We start from the raw sequence: 24,141 nt of genomic DNA on the forward strand, positions 1-24,141 counted from the left end.
AGATGCTTAACTGACTTAGCCATCCAGGCACCCTACAGACTGATTTTTTTTAAGTTTATTTACTTATTGTATTTATTTTATTTATTTATTTATTTATTTATTTATTTATTTATTTATTTATTTATTTATTTTGAGAGAGAGACAGCACGAATGGAGGAGAGGCAGAGAGAGAGGGAGACAGAAAATCCCAAGCAGTGGGAGTACAGAGCCTAAAGCGAGGCTCAAACTCACCAAACCTTGAGATTATGACCTGAGCCAAAACCAAGAGTGGGATGTTTAACCAACTGAGCCAGCCAGGCACCCCTGGTAATAACCATTATTAACCTCACTTTAAAGAGGCAGAAATTGAGGCACAGATAGGTAAAATGACTTTCCCAAGAAAACGTTGCTATTAAATAAAGAATAAACATGGAGAATATAGAGTCTGTGCACATCCAAAGCCCACACAAAAATTGCTACTCTAACGAAAGTGAAAAGTTAATTGAACCTATGCAACACAGAGTTGTGTAAAACATTAAGTAGCACTTCCCTATCCCTTCTAATCAACCACCTTCAAGTAACCAATGTGAACAGTCCATTGTTTCCTCCCATGCCTTAAGCTCCGAAAAATGGGATCATGTCTCACCACTGTAATTTGGGATGGATTTTAAGTGTTAAGTCATTCCATTTAGGGTCACAGAATATCTTCATTGGCAAGCAGCTACAATTATTCACATTATTTTCTATCCTTTAATAATGTCATAAAGTGAAGTTTGGGATTCTGGGACATTTTTGTGAAATTTATTTTTAAGTGTTTTAAGTGTTTTATATATATTTTTTCATTATTATGAATGACAGTTCACCCACCACAGGTGCAATGGTATCATTATCAGAAAGTGAGGAGTCTCAGGACTCATCAGACAGTATAGGCTCTTCACAGAAAGCCTGCGGGATGCTAGCATGGTGTGCATCTTGCAGAAAAATTTTGAAAGGTTTATCTTCTGAAGATACATGGGGCAGAACAGAAGACAGAGAAAACCCTGGAGTTTCTGCTGTCACTTCTATGTGTGTCCCAACTCCCATCTGTCAAACTAGCAATGGACAGTACATTGCCATTGCCCCAAAGGGAGACTTACAACTGGCCAGTTCAGGCACAGATGGAGTACAGGGACTTCAGACATTAACCATGACAAATTCAGTCAGTACTCAGCAAGGGACAATTCTCCAGCATGCACAGACCTCCGATGGACAGCAAATACTTGTGCCTAGCAACCAGGTGGTTGTACAAACTGCATCAGGAGATATGCGCACATATCAGATCTGTACCACCCCTTCAGCTATTTCGCTGCCACAACCTGTGGTAATGATATTTCCTGTGACACTTATATCTCAGACAACTAAGACAGATGACCCCCAACTGAAAAGAGAAATAGGTCAATGAAAAACAGAGAAGCTGCGCAAGAATGTCTCATAAAGAAGAAAGAATATGTGAAATGCCTGGAAAATCGGGTTGCAGTCTTGGAAAATCAAAATAAAACTCTAATAGAAGAGTTAAAAACTTTGAAGGATCTTTATTCCCATAAAGGTATTTGATTAAGAAAGAAAATATTTTTGCAGACTTCCTAAAATTTATATGGGATTTCTTTTCTTTTTAGAAGAGGTTTATAAATTAAAAGGCCAAAAATGAAGCATTTTATTTAGGCTTTTGCAATTCAAAGATAAATATCTTATGCAAGACATCTGGTGATAGAAGATAAAATGGAAAATGAGCTCAAGGAAGTCACTGACACAGCTGGAAGCTCTGGAAAAATGAAACCCACTCAAGAAGCGGGAAGTGAGCTTTCACCAATTTGAATTTCCGAAATGACAATAATCCAAAAATGCCAGAGAAGATGAAATTTGGTAAATGGATTTTTAAAATAAATCAGTTTACCTTATAGGTTTGCATTTCTTACCATTTCCTAAAGTTTACATTTTTCAATTGTGTGTGTTTATATGTTCTATTTCTGCCAATAATTCTAAATTACAAATAGAAAAGCTAATATATAAGTAAATATATAAATCATATGTTCTGATTATGTATACTTGTTCTATTGTCAGATCGTTGAAATGTTTTGTTTTTTTTTTTAAGTTTGTTTCTTGGACTTGAGATGGGTTTTGAGACTTGTGTTTAACTATTTTTGAGGTTTTGTCCTCAAAGGCATCTAAGATATATGAATGGAGTAGGGTGATTTTGTAACATTTTTTATCAGAATGGAAAGAGAACTTCTGTTTAAATGTTTGATACTTTTCTATTTAAAAGTTTGATACTTTTAAGTGGTTTGTTTTTTGGTTACTCTGGTAATTGAGATTTTCTACAAATATATAATAAATTGTTTTTTGATTCTATATTCTGTATGCAGTTGAATATACATTACCTATTCGGTTGTGCTTTAATAGAATGGAATATTTACAGGCTCTTGAAATGATATTAGAATATTTTTTTAATCTTTTAAATGTTTATTTATTTTTGAGAGAGAGACAGAGAGACAGAGTGCAAGTAGGGAGGAACAGAGAGAGAGGGAGATACAGAATCTGAAGAAGGCTCCAGGCTCTGAGCTGTCAACACAGAGCGTGACAGGGGTTCAAACTCAGATCATTACTTGAGCTGAAGTCCGATACTTAACTGACTAAGCCACCCAGGTGCCCTGATATTAGAGCATTTAAAAAAATTTTTTTTAAGTTTATTTATTTTTGATAGGAAAGGAGAAACAGAGCGTGAGTGGTGGAGGGGCAGAGAGAGGGAGAGAGAATCTGAAGCAGGCTCCAGGCTCTGAGCTGTCAGCACAGAGCCCCACACAGGGCTCAAACTCACGGACCGCGAGATCATGACCTGAGCCAAAGTCGGACGCTCAACCAACTGAGCCACCCAGGCACCCCTACAGCATTTTTAAAAAACCTTCTGAGGATGCATACCAAAGTTTTCCAAGAGGATTTTATAATCAATTTAATGTAAGGTTTATCAGATTCTAAAATAGTATGGTTATTTTTTTTAATTTAATGTTTATTTATTTTTGAGATAGAGACAGAGCATGAGCAGGGGAAGCACCGAGAGGGCGGGAGACACAGAATGCGAAGCAGGCTCCAGGGTCTGAGCTGTCAGCACAGAGCCCAATGTGGGGCTCGAACCCACAAACCAGGAGATCATGACCTGAGCCAAAGTTGAATGCTTAACCGACTGAGCCACCCAGGCGCCCCAATCAATGGTACATTTATAAGAAAAGTGACTGCCAATATATTTTTATAGCTAATCTTTATAAATTCTAAAGTTGAGTTCTTAATGATTATTTTAAATGTTTATATAGTTTAGTAAAAAAAAATACTTTGCATCGCAAAGTATCCTCTTTATATTATGAGAAGTAGTTTCCAGATTGGCTAATACTTGAATTGCAAGTTTTGTATGCAGTTTATCCAAAGCTCAGTAATGCCATCCATACACCAGTGTTTAATCTCTGTATTCCAGTTTGTATACACTTTGAAATTGTACTGTAAAACTAATGAAATTGTACTACAAAACTATTGTGCACTTCTTATACAATACGTATCATATTGTCTGTGAAATTAAAGGATATCTGATAAAATTAAGTTTTCTGAATGTTAATGTATACAAAAAGTGAAATCCACCAACAAGATAGAATTATTCCAAACATGCATGCACTCACATGAGTCAGCCCACCAACAACCCACCGGCAAATGTGTAGAAGAATTGTACAGGTAGTTTGTACAATATGTATTAAGGCAAATAAACATAAAAGATGCTCAATTTTATCAGTGATTATAGAAATACAAATAAAATCAAATGACTGGCAAAATATAAAAAGTCTGATAATATCCAATACTGGTAATAACAAGGAATAATCACAACACTACTGATATACAATGTAAATTTGTACAACCAATCTGGAAAAAAAAATGTCATCCTGCAACTAAAGTTGAAGGTAAATACAAAGTGCTTAGATTTTTGAGCTGGCAACTCCAGCAAGGTATATGCCTTAGAGAATTGTTATATCGATCTAATAAGAAAGAGCTTTGCAAAGTGAATTCCATGAATTAGCATTATCAGCATCACCCAAAACCTAGTTAGAAATGCAAATTCTCAGGCCCTACATACACCAGACCTACTAAATCAAAATCTCAGGGTGGGGGGGGGGAGGGGGGAGGTGGGTTGCACCAGAAATCTGAATTTTATTATGTTGGTGTTTGATAAGCACTTCAGTGAAATACATACATACTGTCTATTCTCTTCGTGAATTCTTTATTTGTGGATTCACCTATTCTCTAAAATTTATTTGTAACTTAATATGCTTCTGTTTCCATTGGAAGATGTATACATGCACAGAGTAGTGAAAAATTTACATCATCTTAGGTATACATTCCCACCTGAGGTTAAACAAAGAGACCCTCTCATACTATAAACAAGTGTCCTTCCTGTAGTCTATTGAGTGGCACATTTTTTTCTTGCATTTTGTGCTCTTCGTGTATGATTTTGCTGTCTCTAATGGCCCCCAGTGTACTACTGAAGTGCTGTCTCGTGTTACTAAATGCAAGAAGCTATGTTGTGTCTCATGGAGAAAATCCATGTGTTGGATAAGGTTCATTCAGTCATGAGTTATAGTGTTGCTGACCATGAGTTCAATGTCAATGAATCAACAATATATATTACATAAGGTGTCTTTAAATAGAAACACACATAAAACAAGTTTATGTATTGATTGAGGAAAATGTTGTGACCAGAGGCTCCCAGGAACTTATCCCTGTATTTCCTCTGGGGTCAATGATGTAGTATTGGCTAATTCTGTGTTCTAATCAACTTTATAAAACATAACTACTATGAATAATGAGAACCAGCTGTATAGAAGCACTGCCTATATTAGAAATACAAAAGAAAAGAAACGAAAGAAACCAAATGTCATTGACAGGAGAAAAAGGAAACTTACAATGGCATAATCACATGATGAAATATAATACAGAGGTGAACATTAGTTGATTACATAACTAATATGCACAACATATGTATGTAATGTATAATTACATTAATATTATAATATGAATGACAAAATGATGTTAAATGGAAAAAAAATCCCAAGAGAGGAAATTCAACATGATCTTGAAGTCCAAAATCATGAAAACTATATATTGTTTAAGGACATAAACATATGTGTCAAACTGTAAAAATTAAAAGCAATGTAAAAAAAAAAAAAACCCAAATTCAGGATTGAGTCACCATGAGACTAGGGGAAAACAGAGATATGATAAGGAGAAGAATTTATATAAATACAAGCTGAGTATTGGATACAAAAGTACTCAGGATATTATAAAAATACAGGAAAGAATGGATGGATGGTAAGTAGTACAAAGGGTGTGCATGACAAAGAGTTTTTGAAAAGTTATGGCAATGTTATAGTTACCATATGTGAATCATTGTTAGTTTTTATACTTATGTAATGACTTACTTGATAAAACTTTTTAAACAGATACTAACTTCAAAACATTTTGTTTGGAATGCAAAAGCAAGAATTATTAACTTGAAGTGAAATGGTGGTTTATAATGTTTTACTGAAATATAAAGACCATAAGCATAGACTAATCACATTAAAGAATAAATATATTTACCTTGTGACTTAAGGTTTATAAGACTCCTCTAAATATATTTAAATCTATTCTTAGTTAAATCTATTCTAAGGCATTGTTATTTTTAGATGAAGCTGTTTTAAGAGGTTAAAGAACTCAAAGCACAAAAATCTAGGACTTCAGATTCCAAAGCAGTGTTCTTTAAAACTATATAGCTGCAGTTATTATAATCCCTAATATCTGAATATGTACAGAATGGTTTCATAACACTTTCAAGTAATTTTTAAATGTATTTTATATGATCTAATAGTGTAAAACTCACCTAAGGTGAGTATCAGCTATAACAAACCAAAATATACTATATTGCATATTATTCATATAAAATGGTTGAACGGATTCCCAAGATCATCATTTTCCCCATCAGCTGTAGTGCCTTAGCACAATGAAGCCACCAATGCTCTCACTCTTATACTTTCTCTTTTTAAATATTTTTAAATCAAAGATTGCATTAGCCATGGAACTTCAATCTAGTGAAGAGTCCTTTGAGTGATCTTCACATTTGGTCAATTACCAAGTGTGAACTTTCAACTGTAAGTGTTTTATATGTGGTATAAATCTAAGATCAGCTTTAAAAACCAAAGTGGCTATCAACTTGATCAAATAATTAGTGCACCGTTCTCTAGTCTATCATGGATCAGAATGCAAATATATTACTTCGAAGATATTCAGTACAATCAGACCATTACACTTGAATAACATTAAAGTAAATTTTAATTTCTGCCTGGATTAAAAACATAACACAAAGAGCCACATAATATTTTTCCTTCCTTCCCTTTTCTAGGAGGTTGTCTGTGGACACTTGAATTTACTGGGCTAAATAATATTGTTCTAAGTAAAAGCCTCAGTAAATTGCTGAAAACATTGGAACATAAAATAAAACTCAGTAGATTTACTGAAAATATTTTTTTCTTCACTTAACATGGTTACACAATGTGTCAATTATCTAGTCACTCAGAATTCTGAGGAAGAAAGAAACAACTTTCTCTATAGAGAATCAGTTGGCTTTCATAATACTCAGAGTATATTTGCATAATAACACTGCTACAGCTGCAAGGTTAAATCCATTAATTTATTGGGAACAGAACAGGCTGTTCTGGTTGGCTGTTGCAAAAATTGCTTTTTGCACTTGTCTTCTCCACCATCAAGTATTTGCTGCGAGCACACAATTACTGCAGCAAAGCCTATGTTGCCAAGCAAGGAACCTTATTTAACATGGAAAGTGGCAAACACTTCACTTTCTGAAAATGAAAAAAAAATTAATCCTGAAAAGCTTCCTTATTAACATTTTCTCCTTCTCCAGTTGTTTCATAGGATAACGTAGAAGATGGCAATTCGGATGAAGGTTAACTAGATGAACCCATTTCTGCAGCAACTCTCAGGTGCAAATGTCATCCCTAAATAGTCTCTCTTCACAACTAGAAATAATCTCAAAGCTTCCATAGGTTTTTTTCCCCTAAACAGTAAATTTAAAAATAGAATACTTACCTCCAAAAGTCAGTAACCGAACAAAACATCTGTTGAAGCTCACATTATATACTCAAGAACAGCTATTTAATAAAGGGAAGGCAAATGTATAGCATTTATAGGAATTTATAACAGAAATCTTTAAAACAATAAAGGGATGGACCAAAAGTTAAATTACATTTAGAAAATGAACTCTATTCAAACAGGTATCAAAAATGAATATAACCTATAACTAAGTTGAGAAACTTTTTCCTGCCCAGGAAAACTAAATCACAAAACAAAAATTAATGACTACTCAATTTTTTTAATTAGATAATTTATAAAGTATTTACCTTGTTAAAAAATAAAGTCAGCAGCAAACATAAATAAATATACATTTATTATTAAATCCAGGTCAGTGTAGACTCCGGAGTGAGAGGAGAAAGTCAGAAAAAATAGCAGAGACAAAGAAAGAGTTGAGGGAGAAAGGAAGTAAAGGAAGAGAAAAATAACAGTATAAAAAATAAATAAACCCTTTCCTTCATCATCCCAATCACGCTTCTTTCTATACCTACTCTGGGCCCAATAGAAATGTAAATGGTTAACTAAAGGAATTCTTTGAATTTTTCCACAAAAAGTTAATATTCAATAAATAATTTCAGTATTATGTTAGAAATCCTTTAAAAAGCACAAAAATGACAAATATATGGGGGAAAGGGTTCAACAGTACGGTATTTAGGTAAATATGGGGACATTTTCCCTTAAAACTAAGAATCTCAATATCACAGTATTTGTACATTTCATTACCTACAGTAACAAAGCATTTTTGTGCCTTGGTTTAGAATGCCTGTCTCTCCACATTTTTAACCTGCCAATTTTCTTTTATTCTTTCAAGGCCCAAGTCAAATATATTCCCATCTATAAAGCTATCCCAGATCCCCACAGTCTAAAGCAAATGTTTCTTCTTCCAAATCCCCTATTACTTATTCTTCCTTCTATTATGAAACTGAATTTGTATTACAGTCAAATTGTGTTTCTTGACGGAAGAGGATGTCATTTACCTATTAGACCCGACACCTTGAACGATATTATAAAGTGAGCTTGTAAAACCTATTTAGGAATCTATGTTGAAATTCCCCCAGCAAAAAAGTATTTTGTTTGCCTAATTCCATTATGCCAAAATGTCTTCTTTACTTTCACTTAAAAAAAAAAATTCTATGCATCATTAACTGAGACTGACCATCCTTTAATGTGGCTCTCATCAGTCTAGCAGCCAGAGTGATATTTTGAAAGCATAGGTCAGAGCATGTCCCTATTCTGCTCAAAAGTTCACAATGGTTTCCCATTTCAATCACAGTACAAACCAGAGTCTTTATAATGACCTACAATTTCCGTGCTCCCTCTGACTTTGTTTGTTCCCACTCTCTTCCCACCCCTCCATTTGAATGACAGTGACACCCTCAGTAGGCTTTTCTCACCACAAGGCCCTTGCACTTGCTGCTCTCACTGCCTGAAATGCTCTTAGATAACCCCATGATTCACTCCTTAACCATCATATCTTTATTCAAAAGCCACCTGAGCTAGACCTCTCTTCCCTACCTTATGTAAAATTATGCCCCCTGACACTTCCCATTCTTTTTCTCCACTCTATTTTCTTATTAACAAGTATTTCTCCCTAACATAGAATACACAGACACATCATCACGATGAACACCACCACCATACGTATTTGTCTCACAAAAAATATAAGCTCCAGTAGGGCAGGGATTTTCTTTCCAGACTTACTCACTGTTCTGTTATGAAAGAATAAATAGAGTGTGACCCATAGTAGGTCCTCAATAAACATGCTGAATGTTGACTGAATCAGGAGAATTTTTTCCATATCTTTTGACAAAATGCCTTTGAGCATATAAACATACTTTTGTTGGCATTTGCAGCCCTGTTCTACTTTTAAGCTTTTTACAGAAATGGCTATGTTCCAAGGTTGGAGGGTAGAGAACCAAAGTTTAGCTAGTATCCAATGTGGGAGCAGAAAAGTCGACATTGAAATGCATTGTGTTGAGGCAGTGGAGTCAAACAAGGACAGAGAATATGCGAATCACAGTTGTCTCTTGCTTACCTTAATCAATAACAAAGTTTAGAATATCCTTATATTAGGACTTAAGGAATATATACACACACACATCACATAATTCGGAAATATTTGCACATCTATGTTCATAGCAGCACTACTCACAACAGTCAAGAGGTGAAAGCAATCCATATTCACTGACAGATAAATGTAAAAAGAAAATGTGGTATATAAAAACCATGGATTACTATTAAGTTTTTTTTAATGTCTATTTTTGAGAGAGAGAGAGAGATGGGGTGTGGCTGGGGGTGGGGCAGAGAGAGACAGAGAGCGAGACACAGAATCTGAAGCAGGTCCCTGGCTCCAAGCTGTCAGCACAGAGCCCAATGCAGGGCTCGAATCCACAAACCTTGAGATCATGATCTGAGCCAAAGTCGAAGCTTAACCAACTGAGCCACCCAGGTCCCCTGAATACTACTAAGGTTTAAATGGTAAGGAAATCCTGTCATGTGCTACAGTATGAATGTACCTTTGAAGACATTATGCTAGTAAAGTAAACCAGTCACAAAAATTCAAATACTGTTGATTCCATTTATGTGAAGAATTTAAATTAGTCAAACTCATAGAAATAGAAAGTAGAATAATGGTTGCCAAGGACTGAGGGGAGGGAGAAATGAGGAGTTGTTGTTCAATGTGTATAGTTTCAGTTTTACAGGATGAAAAAGTTCAAGAGATCTACTGTACAATGCTGTGAATATACTTAATGCTACTTAATTGTATACTTACAAATCATAAAAATGATAAATTCGAAGTTATGCATTTTTTACCACAATGAAATATTTCTTAAAAAGTAATGATGGCTGGAGCTCTGCAATGCCAGATAAATCAAATTTGTATCCATAAATGCAGATTTGTGCTTTCAAAGGCTATTTCCACCTTAGTTTATTTACAGAAAGCAAATACTACTACACAAATACTGCATTTAATGACAATTGGAAACCATAAATTTTAAGCTGCTCCTCAAAGAAAATTATCTATAAGGACACTGAAATTTTTTTAAGTTTATTTGAGAGAGTGTGTGTGAGCATGCACAGGAGAGGCAAAGAGAGAGAGAGAGACAAAATTCCAAGCAGCCTCCATGCTATCAGCATAGAGCCCAATGCAGGGCTCAATTTCACAAACCAGGACACTTAACTGACTGAGCCACCCAGGTGCTGCTAGACATTGACTTCCTTAAAAATAACAAAATTCAGGGGCACTTGAATGGCTCAGTTGGTTAAGCATCTGACTTTGGCTCAGGTCATGATCTCATGGTCCATGAGTTCAAGCCCATGTCAGGCTCTATGCCAACAGCTCGGAGCCTGGAGCCTGCTTCAGATTCTGTGTCTCCCTCTCTTTATGCCCCTCCCCAGCTCATGCTCTGTCTCTCTCTCTCTCAAAAATAAATGAACATTAAAAAAATTTTTTTAATAACAAAATTTATACTGGAGTACAGTTATTATTTTTAATTTATTATGATGATATTTTTTTAGTAGGCTTCATACATAGTGCAGAGCCCAATGAGGGGCATGAACACACAATACTGAGATCAAGACCCGTGCTGAGATCAACAGTAGGAAGCCTAACTGAGCCACCCGGGTGCCCAGGAGTGTAGTTATTTTTTAATTAGAGAAGACACTGTATTTGTTTCAGAAGTAATAATTCAATAATTGTAAGTATTTAATATTTACAATTCACTTTTAGTGCTTGCAAGTAGTTGAAAATAATTTGTGTTCATGCTCTTAAAACTGGCAATTCCTGTACATCTATGAATAATACTGCATAGACACAATTTAATGAGAATGCTAATTATCAAAATCTTTGTTTGACTTAATAAAAACATCTGGTACCTATATATTTTGTTATTACATGCTAACTATATCCAAATAAAAATCAGTGTGTATTATGTATTTTCCTTTACACAGACATGTGAATTGAATTGTGTTTCTCCACCAAAAAGATATTTTGAAGTCCCAACTGCCAATACTTATTAATATGATCTTTTTTGAAAGTCTTCACAGATGTAATCAAGTTAAGTCAAAATCACACTGGATCATGATGGACCCTAAATCCAATGACTGGTATTATTATAAAAGAAATTCTGACACAGAGAGAATGCCAAGAGACAAAGATTACAGTGATGCACCCACAAACCAAGAATGCCAAGGATTGCCAGCTACCACCAGAAGGTAGAAGACAGGGACTGACCAGATTTTCTCTCAGAGCCTCCAGTGGGATTCTTCCCTGTCAACAACCTGATCGTGGACTTCTAGTCTCTGGATTATAAGAGAATAAAGTTCCATTGCTTTAAGCCATCCAGTCTGTGGTAGTTGTTAGAGCATCTCTAGGAAGCTAATACAACACAAAAACATCTGCATGTGCAAAGGAGCAAACTATGCATGAAGGAACATGGACATTTGAATTTCAATTTCACAAACCTGGGTTCAACTTTGCTCTACTGAATACTTACACTATGATGCTGAGCAAGTTACTTATCCTCTAACATCTACTCTCTTCTGTAAAACTGCAATAATTGCACTCTGAAGATTAGCTGAAATAGTATATAATGATGAAAACCTGTCACATGAGTTCAACTAATAAAAGTAACAACACCAGATATTAGGGCTGGGTTGCACACATAATGCTCAAATGTACCAATACTTTTAGTTAACTTCATGTTTTCTTCATGTTAAATACATTAAAATTAGTTTCTCCAGGAATAGAGATATAAAATACAATTCATTGCCTAAAATTCACATCCTCCTAATGCAAAACTGATAGGAATGCAAATGGATAGGGTTGCAAACACCTATACATGTGATTTCAATGACCACTTTCATTCACTATCCACTTACATACCATATTATTTATTATAAAAATGGACTATGTCCTTGGCCTTTAATCAGAACTTACATTTTCTATAGAATATTTTTTCTTCTGATAGTAGTACAGTACTTATTTAACCTTGAAAATTAATAATAGCTTATAGATCATAGTGGTTGCAATTCAGCATTTTAGGATGTTCTGTGGAAAAGTAATTGTATTTTCAAATATCACAGATTTGGAAAGTCAATGACAAATTCCAGTATGTCCACAGAAATATGTGTAGAAAAGTGAATGAATGGTCTAGCAAGCAAGACAAATGTGAAATGTTGTGAGAATTAGATTCAGCCTTTGGACACAGAGCCTAAAAGGCATAAGAGAGAGAGCTCTGTTCAAATATGTAAAGGTTCAACAGAGAGGAAAGAGTATCAATTTATTCTGCATTGTTCCAGAAAACAATATTTGGGTGATCAGACCAAAATTATATAAAGGCAGATTTTGAATCAATATGAGAAATAGTTTTATAACAATCTCAGCTTTCCACAAATGAAAGCAGGTTGCCTTGAAACAGTACAGATATTTCTGAAAAAGTTGTATCATCATCTGCCAAGGCTCCTGTATTGTTGGGCTAGGGAAACTTTTGAGTCCCACAATTTCAAGGTTTTTTTAGATAGGAGCAACCAAACTTATTTTGTAGCTAACTTGAAGGAATACAGACTTTCAAACAAACTGACAATTATACTGAAAACCCACTGTTAAAATTTGGCTTTCCTGACTCAAAAGTTAAATCTCAAAAGATGTTCAATAGACATAGGAAAAGTTGATCAATCTCATCAGTTATCCAGAAGAAACAAAACAGAACAAAACAAACACATTCACCCACCAGAATGGCTAACGTTAAACATACTGACAATACCAAATGTTTAAAATGAAGTGTTGTGTCTATGGTCATACCACCCTGAATGTACCTGATCTCATCTAAAAGGAAGTATTGTGATGTAGGCATGATTTATTGTTCCAGGTATGTAAATTTTAACACCCATATTGGAAAACATGTGGATATCTACTAAAGCTGAAAATATGCATATCATATAGCCTAACAATTACACACTAGGTATCTAGCCCTCCCCCCAAAATTCATCATAATATTAACTAAAAGGCATGAATACAAATATCCAGAGCAATAATATTCATATAAATAATCAAAAGGCTGTCAACAAGATAAACTGACACAGTCTTTCCAGTGGAGTATATAGTAATGAAAACAAATGGGACTACTGATCCAGCAGAAAAATGAGTGAATCTCAGTAACAATTCTGACTGAAAAAGTCAGACGCAAAAAGGCACATACTGTATGATCCCATTTTTAAAAAATATTTTTAATGTTTATTTTAAGAGAGAGAAAGAGCGTGAGTAGGGGAAGGATAGAGAGAGAGGGAGACACAGAACCTGAAGCAGGCTCCAGGCTCTGAGCTGTCACCACAGAGCTCGACACAGGATCGAACTCACAAGTCATGAGAGCATAACCTGAGCTGAAGTCGGACGCTCAACCGACTGAGCCACCCAGGCGCCCCTGTATGATTCCATTTTTATAAAGTTCAGTAAGAGGTGTATCTAATCTATGGTGTTAAAAATCAGGATTATAGCTATCTTTGGGGAAGAAGGAGGGTTCCTGGAGTAATAATAATATTCTATTTTCTGATGGGTAGAGAATTCATGGTATAATCTTTACCCTGAAAAAAATGCATCAAGCTTAACATTTTTTAAACGTTTATTTATTTATTTTGAGAGAGAGAGAGAGACAGCAGGAGAGGATCAGAGAGAGAGGGAGAAAGAAAATCCCAAGTGGGTTCAGCACTAACGGTTGTCATGAACCCTAAGCCGAAATGAAGAATTGGACGCTTAACCTGACTAAACCACCCAGGCACCCTAAGCTTAACATTTTTAACCAGCATACTTTATGTATGTTATACTTCAATAAAATGTTCATATTTTTAAATAGTTAATTTGCTATCTGTGAAATAAGAATATATGTGGAAGTCCAGAAAATGATTTCTATACTTGCTCATCTAATAGTTTAGTAAAAATATTTAAATTCCTTGCACAGTTTTCCTTATAGAAATATAGAATATTAGAGCCTAAAGGGAGCATAGAAGTTATCTGCCCCACATCCAGGAGTGAGGACTAGATGATACAGAAAAGAAATTGAGGCCTAAAGGAGCTATCTTCCCTAAATTCAATCAATAACTAGATGCAGAACAAGGCACAGAACCTAGGTCCATGAATCCATGTCTAATGAGTTCCTTGTAGGTTGGAAATCCAGAAATTTCCTTTCATAACCACAGGACTATTGGTTTCTCTTATTTTCTTACCGTTGACCAAAAAGTGTCTTCATAATTGTCATAATTAAAAGGAAAATATCTTTCCCTTAATTTGTGGATCAGCTAGTTAAATTTCCTCTTTCTTGCAAGTCTACTAAGAACTGCTGCATAAGTGTTCAAGACACAGACATAATTTCCACAAGACTGAACTTAGAGTCTACCTTAAAATGAAAAATGGTGCTGATATTTACAAAATGAAAAATAGTGAGCTAGTCTTGTGGCTCAGCAACCGAATGTTCCACTATGGCACGCCTTCCTTGGTATGTTATAACTTCCTCCATCTTAAGCTCTGAAAGACAGCATGAAGACTGAGGGGACTTTGTTGGTTCCAGTGATCTATCAAGTGACTTCAAGAAAAGAAAAAAAATTTGCATCATTTGGCATATATAATGCCAAATACATTCAACCCAGTGAGATAGTAAATCAATATTCCCTTTAAATTATGAGACAATGCAGCAGGCACAGGAGCACAGCAACTGCCAGAGATAAGAGCACCAAACAATTATCATTCAACCCAAATATCAGAAACTAAACATGCAGCTCGTTAAACTGTCCACCACAACACACTAAATGAATAACACATGAAACACACAGGTATACACATTTAAAAACACATACTATATTTAACTGATGCCACCAAAAAGGCACTTTATGTTAACACAACATCTAAGAAAGAAACATTTATGTCCACGTCAATTGATGCTAGTATTTGAAAGTAGTCATTAAAAATTCATTAATTGCTTATTGGTATGAGACTGTGCTTCTAAAACCCCATTAAAAGATGCTCATAGTTCATGATTTATGTATTGATAAAGTGTTAAGTCTATGTGAGACTATTTGCTTAACCACAATCTGGTGATCTTATATGCAATATGTCAAGTGGTCACAGGAATATGTAGCACAAAACTGAATTTTTTTTTTTGATAATAAAATATTGTATGAAGAAGCAAGGTCATTTTATTAATTGCTTTAAATTTAGATTTTACATGTATTTTTCCATTTAATTACAACTACTAGTTTTCATTTTAAGTTATTTTCTCAGCAATGATGTATTTTTGTCCCATTTCAGAGGGATGGCTGAATTGCATTTGACCAAGAAATATGATACACATTGTAAACAAAGGTCTCTATTACTTTTCAGTGTTATTTGCACAACTAGATAAATATGTATGTTTGGAAGACAATATCTATAAAGATTTAAACCCGTTTCATCTTATTTGTATTTCACTCACTGTTTAAAAGGAGTTAACTTCAATGCAAAACAGCATGGCTTTATCCCATGGCACGCTATCATATTTAGATAGACATTTAATTTTCATTTTTTTCTAAGTAAATTTATATTAGTTAAGAGCAATGGAATGTATAATTAAACAAGGTCAATTTACATAAAACACTTTGTAAGCAATTTTTATGTTATTTAATATTGAAATTTGCTATAGAAAAGCAGCTAAATAATAGCAATATAGCTTTACATAAAAAAATTATTTTGCTTTGTGTCCAACTTCAGCTCAGGTCATGATCTCATGGTTCGTGAGTTCAAGCCCCACGTCAGGCTCTGTGCTGACATCTCAGAGCCTGGAGCCTGCTTCAGATTCTGTGTCTCCCTCTCTGTCTGCCTCTCCTTTGCTCGCACTCTGTCTCTCTCTCTCTCTCTCAAAAATAAACACTAAAAAAAAATCTTGCTTTGTTATATGAGTATACTCTATGTAAAACACATAGATATCAGTACATAATAAATGCAGAGCCACTTACAAGATCACAAGATTGTTCACTGAACAGTTTCAAGGAATACCACTTATTTCCTGGCCTCTGTGAATGGCCCAACTGTAATTGCACAGTGCACACCCAACATGGCCATACACTATGGCCCTAAATAAGCACCACAGTAAATAATTCAAATGTAATGAAACTACAGCCAAGCTTGGGGTGCCTGGGTGGCTCAGTCGGTTGAGCTTCCGACTTCAGCTCGGGTCATGATCTTGCGGTTCTGGGTTCGGGCTCCGAATCTGGCTCTGTGTTGACAGCTCAGAGCCTGGAGCCTGCTTTGGATTCTGTGTCTCCCTCTCTCTCTGCCCCTCCCCCACTCATGCTCTGTCTCTGTCTCTGAAAAATAAATAAATATTAAAAAAAATGAAAAAATTCAGCCAAGCTAATTTTTTCATGAATTTCTATACACTTACAAAGTTAGGATTTTGATTGTTTTCCTACAAACCATCCCATCACATAAAATTTCACACTTAATGTATTCCCAAGTTTTCTCTGAACAGGAATGCTTTTATTAACTCTAGTCAAGTTATCTTGCCTCATTCATCTCTTTTGGGGCAAATATTCCTTTGGAACTCAATAGACCTCAGCATACAATCCCACTTCTGCAACTTAATTGATATTTTTAATAACCAGGAGTCATCTAGAAAAGGTTAAATTATGTTTTAAGCTTTCTGCTTAATAAGGAAAGCAAGTGAGTGATAAAGTTGTTCCATGTTTCTCCTGTGAGTCATCATAAATGAGACACTAATTTTGATAATACCCTCAATAACTTTTTTATAATGACATAGAAGCAAATTTCATATTGCTTGCACTCTACATTTAAAGCTCAGACCAAGGAGTTTGTAAAATTACTTCTAAAAACATAGCTTTATCTGAGATAAAGTTAAAAATAATATTAACTATAACATAATCACAATTGACAGCACATATTGTTTCCCATATATGAGGTACTGTGCTAGAAGCTTTAGACAAATTAACTTCTTTAATCTTCAAATAACTCTAATTTTTTTTTAATTTTTATTCTTACAGTAGAGATAAAGAAACTGAGGCTTTCTCTGAGATTGAGCAATAGCTTGTGTCATCCTAATCACTATGTCTTCACTTCTCACCTTGAGGGAGAAGAAATACAAGTTTTACCAAAACACATCAGGGCTACTTGCAGGAACTCTACATGTCCCCAACCTTTAGATATGTCCTGTCCAGGTGGGGTTCCTCCTAGTTCTAAGTCACTGTGGTAAACAGTGACTAAGTAGAAAAAGTTTTGGGTACCTGGGTGGCTGAGACAGTTAAGCATCCAACTCTTGATTTTGGCTCAGGTCATGATCTCACAATGGTCCATGAATTCAAGCCTCATATGGGGCTCTGCACTGACAGAGCGGAGCCTGCTTGGGATTCTCTCCCTCTCCCTCTCTCTCTGCCCCTTCCACTCCCACTCCCACTCTTTCTCTCTCAAAATAAATAAATAAACGTTATTTTAAAAAGTTCTATACCTCATGTATCAATTAAGAAAAAAGTTTAAATCGGCACCAATAATCCAAAAGAATTAAACTGCATATCCTTCAAACAATTATCATTTAATATTATTAAGTAACCTATTCACAATAGGTGGGTAATTATGAGTTCAGCAATGTTTTCTAAGAATGGAATATAATATTCTATATTATTAATAAAAAATCAAGTAAGTGGACTCTGGGGTTGACATTAAAGACTTTTAATCTAAACCCATCCTGAATAGATGCCACTTGAGGAAATAACTATGAGCAAGGCCAAGACTTCCCTCATAAAATAATTATAGATAATGTCCCAACCACAAACAAATGAACACTTTAGGTGCCAAAGACCTTAATGAAGCTGAATCTTTTTATTTAATCATACTTAATTGAAAGTAAGACCTCTATACATGTAGAGGCTACACGTTTCCCTATCTAATAACCATCGATAATGATACACCATTTTTACCCTGTACATAAGTGCTTCAATATTGATTCTTCCTGTAAGTTATAAATAATGCTTTCTTATTAATAACCTAGAAAGAATTACAGGATCAAACATAATATTTTTTAAGATAAACTAATTATATTTACAAAAAGGTTTCTGGGTCAATAGCTTTTTATTTAATACAGGATATTATTGCCCTTGCTCCAAAAAAATGAATACACTTTCTTAGTGGTAGTAAGGCAAAATTCCATTCCTCTTGTTTACTAAAAAATACAATGTGTTTTCTTAATAGAATTGTGCAGAGGGAAATGACCATTTATTTCAGATGAATTTTAATGAAGGTAGAATGAATAAAATATGTCCATTAATGAACTCTTAAAGTTAAATATATGACAGTATGGATAAATCATTTTTTCACATCCTCAGAGATGCATAGTTATAATAAAATGAGAATAAAGATCTTCCCAAACTGATATTAAAAATCAACCTACAAATTTTTAACAAATATTATGATTTTGAAAAAATCACTCTATCTTGGTACTTAGTTTTCCATATCTAATGAATATAAATAACTTCCCAATGTTAAAATGAACAATCATAGAGTATCTTAAGATTCTGTAAGAAACAAAATGCATATATTAACACTGAATAAGTTAACCTTATTCAGTGAAAATTGCATCTATCAGTCAAAAAAGATACCAAAAACATTGAGCAATTTGAGATATTTGATTAATAGCTCAACTAAATTCACAAACATCATTAAAATAGTTTCCTTCTATTAATCTTTTTGAAAATAGCTAATACATTATTCTATTATATATATTATATATATTTTTTTTAAATATAAAATTAGAAAATTTTCTAGAAAAGTGGCTACATCTTAATTTCTAATGGCCTAGAATGAATGGCAGGCATTCTTTCTTTTTCTTAATGAAATGTTTATTGTATTCTATATATTCAGATTCTTACATTCAAAATTCTGTCTCAGAGAAGATAAACTGTTTCAAGCAAAGCCCCAGAAGTACACAGAGGACTCATTAAAGAGAGGTGAGAGTAGGATTAGGGGAACCAACAGTGAAGCACACAAGACTAATGACAATAGGAAGCCCATGGGTTTTAACAGGAGCAAGAAGAGGGGGCTGTGCTACTGGAACCCAGCAAGAGTGAGAGCTGTTGTAAAGGAGCCACATGATAAGAGATCTGGCCACAGGTAGATGAGTTTGCTTCCATCTGTCAAATACAGTCCCATAAGGCTTAGTGATAAATATCCTGAGCTGTCTCTTCCCACTCACTGAATTCTTTCCTGACTCTTCTATTGGCTGAACCCTGCAGAGTGAGAAGGCTAGTGAGTCTGCATGATGCAGTTCCTTAAGATTATTCTTTTAGGGTACAGAACATGCAGACAGCAGGAAAATGGATCTGAGAGGCAAAAAGAGGATAACCAGCAGACTTACCCTGTGACAACCATTAAGCTGGTATCTGGGAAACAAAACTGAGCCTGCTGTTCCCCTTACCCTTTAATGAGTCTGCTTTTTGCTCTTTACCTATGCTTCAAATACAAAGTAAAGAATATGAACTAGATTTCCACTTAAATTGAAAACAAAATTTAGGAATATATACTATGTTCATATTGGAAAATGAAGAAAACAAGTTCCTCTTTCACTTTGCTTCTATGTTAAAGAAGATAAAATGAATACAATAGCCATCCAACTTAATGATAATATATACTCTTGATTTCAAGTACTAATGACACTTGTTCCAAAACAAATTATATTGCAAAGAAAGTTATTTGGATGAAAGAATGATTATTACTTTTACATCATATCAATACAAAAAATGTCATCTGTATGAAATTACTGGATCAAAGACCTTAAGGTATTTACCTAAGCCCTCCTGAAAAAGAAATGTGTAACTTTTAAAACCGTAAAGTGTACCTCACTAAAATAAAACCACCTAAACAAAAAGATGGAAAGAATCTCCTAGCCATTCTTTTATCCCTTATCTTTCTCTCCCAGTTATTTCTTTTTATATTGTCACATCTACACCCAAGACCTTAAGAGTAGATCAGCTTCAAAATTTAAATTAAATACACAAATCAAAGGCTTTCAGTTAAAGATACTATTTTTTTTACATATATTGCTAAACAATGGTTATAATTTATTTTTTTTAAGTTTTTATTTAAATTCTGGTTAGTTAACATAGAGTGTAATATTTTTTTGGTGACAATATAAATGATTCAACACTTCCATATAACACCCAGTGCATTTGCACAGCAAATGCACTCCTTAACCCCCATCCCCTATTTCCTGCGTCCTCCCACCCACCTCCCTTCTGGTAACCATCAATCTGTTCTCTATAGTTAAGAGTCTGTTTCTTGCTTTAACTCCCTTTCCCTTTTTTTTCACCTTTGCTTCTTGTTTTGTTTCTTAAACTCCACATATGAGTGAGGTCATATGGTATTTGTCTTTCTCTGACTGACTTATTTCCCTTTGGATCATACTCTTTAGCTTCATCCATGTTATTGTAAATGGCAATATTTTATTCTTTTTTATGGCTGGGTAATATTCCATTGTGTGCGCGTGCGTGTGCGTGCGTGTGTGTGTACATATATCATCTCTTCTTTATTCATTCACTAGTTGATGGACACTTGGGCTATTTCCATAATTTGGCTATTGTAGATAATGCTATTGTAACATAAAGGGTGCATATATCCTTTGGTGTTAGTGTTTTTGTATTCTTTGAGTAAATTCCTAGTAGTGTAATTGCTGGATCATAGGGTAGTCTTCTTTTTAACTTTTTTGAGGAAACTCCATACTGTTTTCCAGAGTGCTGTACCAGTTGACATTCCCACCAACAGTGCAAGAGGGTTCCCCTTTTTCCACATATTCACCATATCTGTTGTTTCCTGTGTTGTTGATTTTAGCCATTTTGACAGATCTGAGGTGATATTTCACTGTAGTTTTAATTTGTATTTCCCTGATAACCAGTGATATCAAGCAACTTTTCATGTGTCTGTTGGCCATCCTTATGTCTACTTTGCAAAAATGTTTCTTGGTGTCTTCTATTTTCAATTGGATGATTCATTTTTGGGGTGTTGAGTTTTATAAGTTATTTTTATGTTTTGGATACTAACCCTTTGTCAGGTCATTTGCAAATATCTGCTCCCATTGCATAGGTTGCCTTGTAGTTTTGTTGTTTCCTTCACTATGCAGAAGGTTTTATCTTAATGAACATATCTAGGAAGAAATTGCTAAGGCCTATGTCAGAGAGTTTATTGCCTCTGTTCTCCTCTAGGATTTTTATGGTTTTGGATCTCGCATTTAGGTCTTTAATCTATTCTGAATTTATTTTTGTGGATAGTGTAAGAAAGTGATCCAGTTTCATACTTTTGCACTTTGCTGTCCAGTTTTCCCAACACTATTTGTTGAAAAGACAGTGTTTTTTCTCATTGGATATTCTTTCCTGCTTTGTTGAAGATTAATTGACCATATAGTTGTGGGTTTCTGGGTTTTCTATTCTGTTCTATTGATCTGTGTATTTTGTGCCAGTACCATACTGTTTTGATCACTACAGCTTTGTAATATAAGTTGAAGTCCAGAATGGTGACAGTTGTGCTTTTCTTTTCCAAGGTTGCATTGACTATCTCAGATCCTTTATGGTCGCATACAAAATTAGGATAGTTTGTTCTAGCTCTGTGAAAAGTGCTGTTGGTGTTTTGATAGGGAGTGCATTAAATGTGTATATTCCTATGGGTAGTAGAGATATTTTAATATTTTTTTTCTTCCAACCCATGAACATGAATGTCTTTACATTTCTCTGTGTCATCTTCAATTTCTTTCATCAGTGTTTTATAGTTCTCAGAGTACAGGTCTTTTGCCTCTTTGGTTCGGTTTATTCTTAGCTATCTTATTGATTTTGGTGCAATTGTAAGTGGGATTGATCCTTAATTTCTCTTTCTGATGATTCATTACTGCTATATAGAAATGCAACAGATTCCTGTACATTGATTGTGTTTCCTGTGATTTTGCTAAATTCATGCATCAGTTCTAACAGTTGTTTGCTGGAGTCTTCTGGGTTTTCTATACAGAGTATCATGTAATCTGCGAATAGTGAAAGTTTTACTTCTTCCTTGCCAATGACTTTTGTTTCTTTTTGTTGTCTGATTACTATGGCTAGGACTTCTAGTACTATGTTAAATAACACTGGTGAGAGTGGACATCCGTATCTTGGTCCTGACAGTACAGGAAAAGTTCTCAGTTTTTCCCCATTTAGAATGATATCAGCTGTGGGTTTTTCATATATGGTCTTCATTACGTTAAGGTATGTTCCTTCTAAACCCAATTGATTGAGAGTTTTTATCATGAATGGATATTGTCAAATGCCTTTTCTGCTTCTATCAAAAGGTTCATATGTTTTTTATTCTTCTTTTATTAATGTGACATATCATACTGATTGATTTGTGAATACTGACCCACCTTTGCAACCCAGGAATAGATCCCTCATGGTCATGGTGAATGACTTTTTAAAGGTATTATTGGATTCAGTTTGCTAGCATTTTATTGAGAATTTTTACATCCATGTTTGTCTGGGATATTGACCTGTAGTTCTCTTTTTTTAGTGGAATTTTTACCCAGTTTTGATATCAGGGTAATGCTGATCTCATAGAATGAATTTGGGAGTTTTCCTTCCTTTTATATTTTCATAATAATTTGGGAAGAGTAGGTATTAACTCTTCTTCAAATGTTTGGCAGAATTTGCTTGTGAAGCCATCTGGCCCCAGACTTTTGTTTATTGGGAGTTTTTTGATTACTGATTCAATTTCTTTGCTGGCTATTGGTCTATTCAAATTCTCTATTTCTTCCTTTTTCAGTTTTGGTAGTTTATATGTTTGTAGGAATTTATCCATTTTCTTTCAGGTTGTCCAGTTTGTTGGCATTTAGTTTTTCACAATATTCTCTTATAATTGTTTCTATTTCTGTGGTGTTGACTGTTATTTCTCCCCTCTCCTTTGTTATTTTATTTATTGGGTCTTTTTTCTTCTCTATGTCTGGTTAGAGGTTTATCAATTTTTTTTCAGTGTTTATTTTTGAGAGAGAGAGATAGAGCGTGAGTGGGGGAGGGGCAGAGAAAGAGAGGGAGACACAGAATCTGAAGCAAGCTTCAGGCTCTGAGCTGTCAGCACAGAGTCCAACACGGGGCTTGAACTTGGAAATGGTGAGACCTATGCTGAAGTCAGATGCGTAACCAACTGAGCCACCCAGGCACCTCGAGGTTTATCAATTTTATTAATTATTTCAAAGAACCAGCTCCTGGTTTCATTGATCTGTTCGATTGTTTTGTTTTGTTGGTTTCTATATCATTTATTTCTTCTCTAATGTTTATTATTTCCTTTTCTCTGCTGGCTTTAGGTTTTATTTGTTGTTCTTTTTCTCATTCCATAAAGTGTAAGATTAGGGTGTTTATTTGAGATTTTTTTTTGCTTGTTGTGGTAGGCCTGTATTGCTACATACTTCCCTGTTTTAACCACTTTTCCTTCATTCCAAAGGTTTTGGATTGTTGCATTTCCACTTTCATTTATTTTCATGTATTTTCTTATTTCTTCTTTGATCTCCTGGTTGACTCATTCCTTGTTTAGTAGCATGTTGTTTAAACTTCATGTACTTATGGCCTTTCCAGATTTCTTTTTGTGGTGACTTCTAGTTTCATAGTGTTGTGGTAAGAAAAGGTGCATGGTATGATTTCATCTTTTTGTATTTGTTGAAGCCTGTTTTTTGACCTAATATGTGATCTGTTCTGGAGAACGTTCCATATGCACTTGAAAAGAATGTGTGCTCTGCTGTTTAAGAATGGAATGTTCTGAATATATCTATTAAGTCCATCTGGTCCAGTGTGTCATTGTTTTCTTGATTATTTTCTGTTTAGATGATTTATCTATTGATGTAAGTAGGGTGTTAAGGTCACCTACTATTATGTTATTATCAATTAGTTCCTTTATGTTTGTTAATTGTTTTATATATTTGGGTGCTCCCA

At 34.6% G+C, this 24,141-nt stretch overlaps 2 protein-coding genes across 17 annotated transcripts in view; one reads left to right on the forward strand and one right to left on the reverse strand.

Annotated features, from left to right (window-relative positions):
• The window catches only part of NAALADL2 (N-acetylated alpha-linked acidic dipeptidase like 2), a 1,331,477-nt gene that overhangs the window by 1,065,876 nt on the left and 241,460 nt on the right, over positions 1 to 24,141 (reverse strand). The gene's annotated exons all lie outside the window — the stretch shown is intronic.
• LOC102972952 (cyclic AMP-dependent transcription factor ATF-1-like) lies at positions 857 to 1,572 on the forward strand. Its single transcript, XM_042998346.1, is given in 2 exon segments — positions 857 to 1,406; positions 1,409 to 1,572. Coding segments are annotated over 2 exon segments (714 nt in total).

This window comes from Panthera tigris, chromosome C2 (assembly GCF_018350195.1).
Source record: "Panthera tigris isolate Pti1 chromosome C2, P.tigris_Pti1_mat1.1, whole genome shotgun sequence".
In the NCBI taxonomy this organism is placed as follows: domain Eukaryota; kingdom Metazoa; phylum Chordata; class Mammalia; order Carnivora; family Felidae; genus Panthera; species Panthera tigris.